The sequence below is a fragment of the Arachis ipaensis genome, chromosome B3 (genome assembly GCF_059453495.1).
Source record: "Arachis ipaensis isolate K30076 ecotype BB chromosome B3, ASM5945349v1, whole genome shotgun sequence".
In the NCBI taxonomy this organism is placed as follows: Eukaryota; Viridiplantae; Streptophyta; class Magnoliopsida; order Fabales; family Fabaceae; genus Arachis; species Arachis ipaensis.
Genome location: NC_142438.1, coordinates 47,854,036 through 47,858,835, shown reverse-complemented (window position 1 = coordinate 47,858,835; position 4,800 = coordinate 47,854,036). Strand labels below are relative to the sequence as shown.

The 4,800-nt window shown below is 45.0% G+C and overlaps 1 protein-coding gene across 1 annotated transcript; it reads right to left on the bottom strand.

Annotated features, from left to right (window-relative positions):
- Positions 1-2,874: 2,874 nt before the first annotated feature.
- On the bottom strand, positions 2,875-3,327 carry LOC107633131 (uncharacterized). The gene has a single exon (XM_016336766.1). The coding sequence runs from the start codon at positions 3,325-3,327 to the stop codon at positions 2,875-2,877; it is 453 nt and encodes a 150-aa protein (XP_016192252.1).
- Positions 3,328-4,800: the final 1,473 nt, after the last annotated feature.

Below are 4,800 nucleotides of genomic sequence, written 5' to 3'. Positions count from 1 at the left end.
AGCAACTAACTCCGTCACCAAGGCTGGGAAAGGTAGGTTACCCTTGGCATGAACACGACCCATGGCTTGGTGGATGAGGCGAGCAATGTTAACCGGCCGCTCTGTGAGTATACACCAAACTAGCAAGGCTAGGTCCGCGGTGATCAAGGTCTCGTGAGTGCTGGAAAACACGTAATGAGACAAGATCTGAGTCCATGCTCGAGCCTCTACAGTCAGATAACGCGCAAGAATGCCCTTAGGTCGAGGTCTGAGGTGCCCTCGGGTCCAAAATATATCTGGTTCGGCAATAACCCGGTGCACAGCGTTCCAATCAAAAGCGGAATTGAACTCATCACGCTGGCGGAGGGCCTCTTGGTAACCATCTTCCTCATCCGGTACAGGTGGGACTCGGAGTACTTCTTGAATAGCTTTCTCAAAAACTGAAACTTGCTTTCGGCACATGAAGACAGTTTGAAGAGAAGGTGAAAAGTAATTGGTGTAGAACTCTACCACCCACGAGAGATTGGCTTCTTGTGGTCTCCTCATGAGAAAGCCCTATCCTCGTCGCTCAATACGAGGTATGAAAAACTGAGCTATATGACCCGTAGGGTTAAGAAAGGGTTCAGAATGATAATTTTGTGCAATCACGATGGGGAACATGAGTTCGCGATAGCGGTTGGGAAACTGAGTGGAATCTCTCGCAGAGTTGTCCTTCTCTTGGTCATCAATTTTAATGATGCTTCGCGCCTTATTGGGGAGAGGCTTGGCCTTGGGCGCATGGTGCGCTTTGGCGGTGGCTTTTTGAGGTGCCCTTTTGGGAGGTGGCTTCTTTTGTGCATTTGCCTTGTCCTTTTTTATGGCCATATGAAAAAAGGAGAGGAAAGAGAAGACAATAAACTCAAAGAGACCACACTCAAATTATAACAAGCTAGTGAGAAACAGTGCCACAAAAGAATAGGTATCTTGAGAGCATGGCAGCTGCAACATGCAACCAAGATAACCATTGAAATACGGAGCAATGCACTAGCATGGGATGCAAGAGTGAAAAAGGCATGCAAGTAAGGCATGAGAAGAATAAACTCAAGCATCGCTAACAACCTCAAGTGACATATGCAAGAAGATAAAACGCACAAGAAAATAATTACCCAATCTAACTCCAAAACAATAAAGCAAACTAAAGGAATGAAGTGGAGTAAAGAGGGGTAGAATACAATTCTTGTAATATGATCTAAGGAAGCAAGTCATGGGTATGCACATATGAGTGGTAAAGATGGCGTGCAATGAGCTCAATGTACAATAAGAAGGCAAGTGTATTGATAGGAGAGCACCAAATTGAAAGCATAGTGTCACAATTGACCAAAAATGTGATGGGTACAATTTAACAAACACTTGGTGTGTAACATTCAAACTGTAAGCACATTGAATACATGCAAAGGTGCAATACCCCAAAATGATATATCCAACATCAAATCAACATCACATAATCACAAAGGAATCAAAAGATAACAAATCAACCCATCAAAGCAAGAGGTAACTCAAGTTCAACATCCATAGAAATTGGCAAGGAAGAAGAAGAAAGAAAGCAAATAAACAAGAAAAAATTAAACAAGGTGCAACTAAGAGAAATAAGAGAAAGTAAAAACATACAATTAAGAAAGAAATGCATAAAGTAAAGACAAAGAGGATGGAAAAGAATATGACCTTGAGAGGAGTAGAGAAGATAAGGTGCAAGTAGGAAAAAGGGAAGAGAGAGAAGAAGAGAGAGAAAGTGCGGACCGCCGGAGGTGGTGGTCACCGGTGGTTGAAGTCACCGGTGGTGGTGGCCGAGGGAAGTGGTGAAGATGGAAAGGGAAAGATGAGAAGAGAAGAGGAAGAAGAAAGGGGAAAAAGGGAGGTGAGAAGAAAAAATTCAAAACAGGGCGCGCTGGTGCATTACCTGAGTTCGAGGATCGACGCGCGCGCGCACGCCATGCGTACGCGTGGAATGAAGAAAAGCAGAGGGGCGCGCGAGCGCCACCAACATGTACGCATGGGTAGGTAAACAGGGAAGGTGCGTGTACGCGTCACAGCGCGTGCACGCGTGAATATAACTGCGCGTTTTGCGCAGTGCTTGCGTAATGCTCGCGCAAGTCTCGGGTGTCCTATACTGGGAGAACGCATGTAAGGAAACCAACGCGTACGCATCAAGTGCGCGTCCGCGTGGGTGAGCAGGTGGGTAAACGACGCGTGAGCGTTCCATACGCGCACGCGTGCATAGGAGTTGCGTGTTTTGCGCAATGCTTGCGCATTGCTCGCGCAACTCTCGGGAAAATGCACCTAGAATGGCACGCAGAGTGATCGACGCGTACGCGTCATGTGCGCATTCACGTGGATAGGGAAGTGGGGCAGGCGACGCGTGGGCATGCCTTACGCGTACCTGTGAGTAGGAGTTGCGCGTTTCGTGCAATGCTTGCGCAACTCTCAGGAAAATGTGCTCAGACTTGCAAAAATGCAAGCGACGCGCACGCGTCCTGTACGCTTACGCGTGCATCCCCCTTCCCCCTCTTTTTTTACAACATAGTGAAAGGCATTTTTAGCACATTCTTAGCAGGTATTCAAGCTAGATAGTCAAGAAAACACTCACAGATTCATGCTTCACTCAAAAGAAAGCATTTTCTTTAACCATATCAAATTATCCATACCAAAATTAATGAAATCTACATGAGTATCACTACAATTCAACAAAATCAACAAAAGCTAGCATACCTAAGCAACTCAACAACACCAGGAAATCACAAAATTCATAAGAAACTAAAGCTAGAAGCAAGAAAATATATACAAGGAAGATCTTACCACGGTGGGGTGTCTCCCACCAAGCACTTTTCCTTAACGTCCTTAAGTTGGACGGTTAGTCGCTTAAGCTTCCCCTCCTCTTAGTGCATTCGTAAGCAGGAACACCTCTAACTCCTTTGATGGTTTGTAGACATGGTACTTTTTCACTCTATGTCCATTCACCTTAAAAGTTGCATTGCTTCGGGGGTCAAACAATTCCATCACTCCGTAGGGCTTAACCTCCTTCACCTTGAAGGGTCCTTTCCATCTTGAACGGAGCTTGCCATGCATGAATCTGAGCCTCGAGTTATAGAGGAGAACCTCGTCACCTTCTTGAAAATCATTCTTCCGAATATGGTGATCATGAAACGCCTTAGTCTTTTCCTTGTAGATTCGAGCATTCTCATATGCCTCGTTCCTAAGACACTCAAGCTCCTCTAGTTGCAATTTCCTGGCTACACCCGCCTTGGTGAAATCCATGTTATACTGCTTAACTGCCCAATAGGCCCTATGCTCAATTTTCACTGGAGGTGGCATGCCTTGCCATAGACGATCCGAAAGGGACTCATCCCTAACGGGGTCTTATAGGCTGTCCTATATGCCCATAGTGCATCTCCCAACCGAGAGCTCTAGTCCTTCCTTTGTGGATTTACCACTTTCTCCAAAATTTTCTTAATCTCCTGGTTGGACACCTCCGCTTATCCGTTGGTTTGGGGGTGATAAGCAGTTGCAACCTTGTGCAATACCCCATAGTGCTTGAGTAGTGCCTCTACTTTCCTGTTGGAAAAGTGGGAACCTTGGTCGCTCACGATTGCTTGTGGGGACCCATAGCGGCACACAATATTATTTCTAATGAAAGAAATCACAGTATTGGCGTCATCAAGGTGGGTAGGTATTGCTTCTACCCACTTTGATACATAGTCAACCACCAACAGAATATATAGATACCCACTTGAGTTGGAAAATGACCCCATAAAGTCTATACCCCATACATCAAAGATCTCACAGAACAACATTGGTTGTTGAGGCATTTCATCCTTTTGGGATGCATTTCCCGACTTCTGACATTGCTGACACGACACACAGAATTGGTTAGCATCCTTGAATAAGGTTGGCCACCAGAATCCACAATCCAAAACCTTTTTAGCCGTCCGTTGTGGACCAACGTGGCCGCCATATTCGGATGAATGGCAAGCTTCAAAAATGGGTTGGATTTCGGATTCCGGGACACATCTTCGAATTACTTAGTCTACTCCCCTCTTCCACAAGTGAGGGTCATCCCAAATGTAGTATTTGGAATCACTCCTCAACTTATCCCTTTGATGTTTAGAAAGTTGGGAGGGAAGATCTTAGCAACCAAGTAGTTCACCATTGGTGCAAACCAAGGAAAGCTATCCGAAACAGCCTGCAAACTATCCAAAGGGAATGCACCATCAATCGGAAATGGGTCATATTTAAGATTTTCAAGGCGGCTTAGATGATCCGCAATTAAATTTTGAGACCCACTTCGATCCCTAATCTCAATGTCGAATTCTTGCAAGAGCAAGATCCAACGTATGAGTCTAGGTTTCGACTCATTCTTTGTTAACAAATACTTTAAAGCTGCATGATCCGTGTATACCACTATTTTAGATCCTAGCAAATAAGATATGAATTTATCTAAGGCATGAACAATAGCTAGGAGTTCTTTTTTCGTAGTGGTATAGTTGGATTGTGCCGCATCCAATGTTTTTAAGGAATAATCAATGATATAAGGGAGTTTACCATCGCGCTGTGCAAGCGCGGCACCCACAGCATGATTTGACGCGTCACACATTATCTCGAATGGCTGCGTCCAATTAGGGCCCCTCACAATTGGTGCCGTGGTAAGAGCTCTCCTTAACTCCTCAAATGCATCCGCACAAGCACTATCAAACTCAAAGTCCACATCCTTTTGGAGTAGGCGCGACAATGGTAATGCAATCTTGCTAAAATCTTTGATAAAGCACCTATAGAATCCTGCATGCCCCA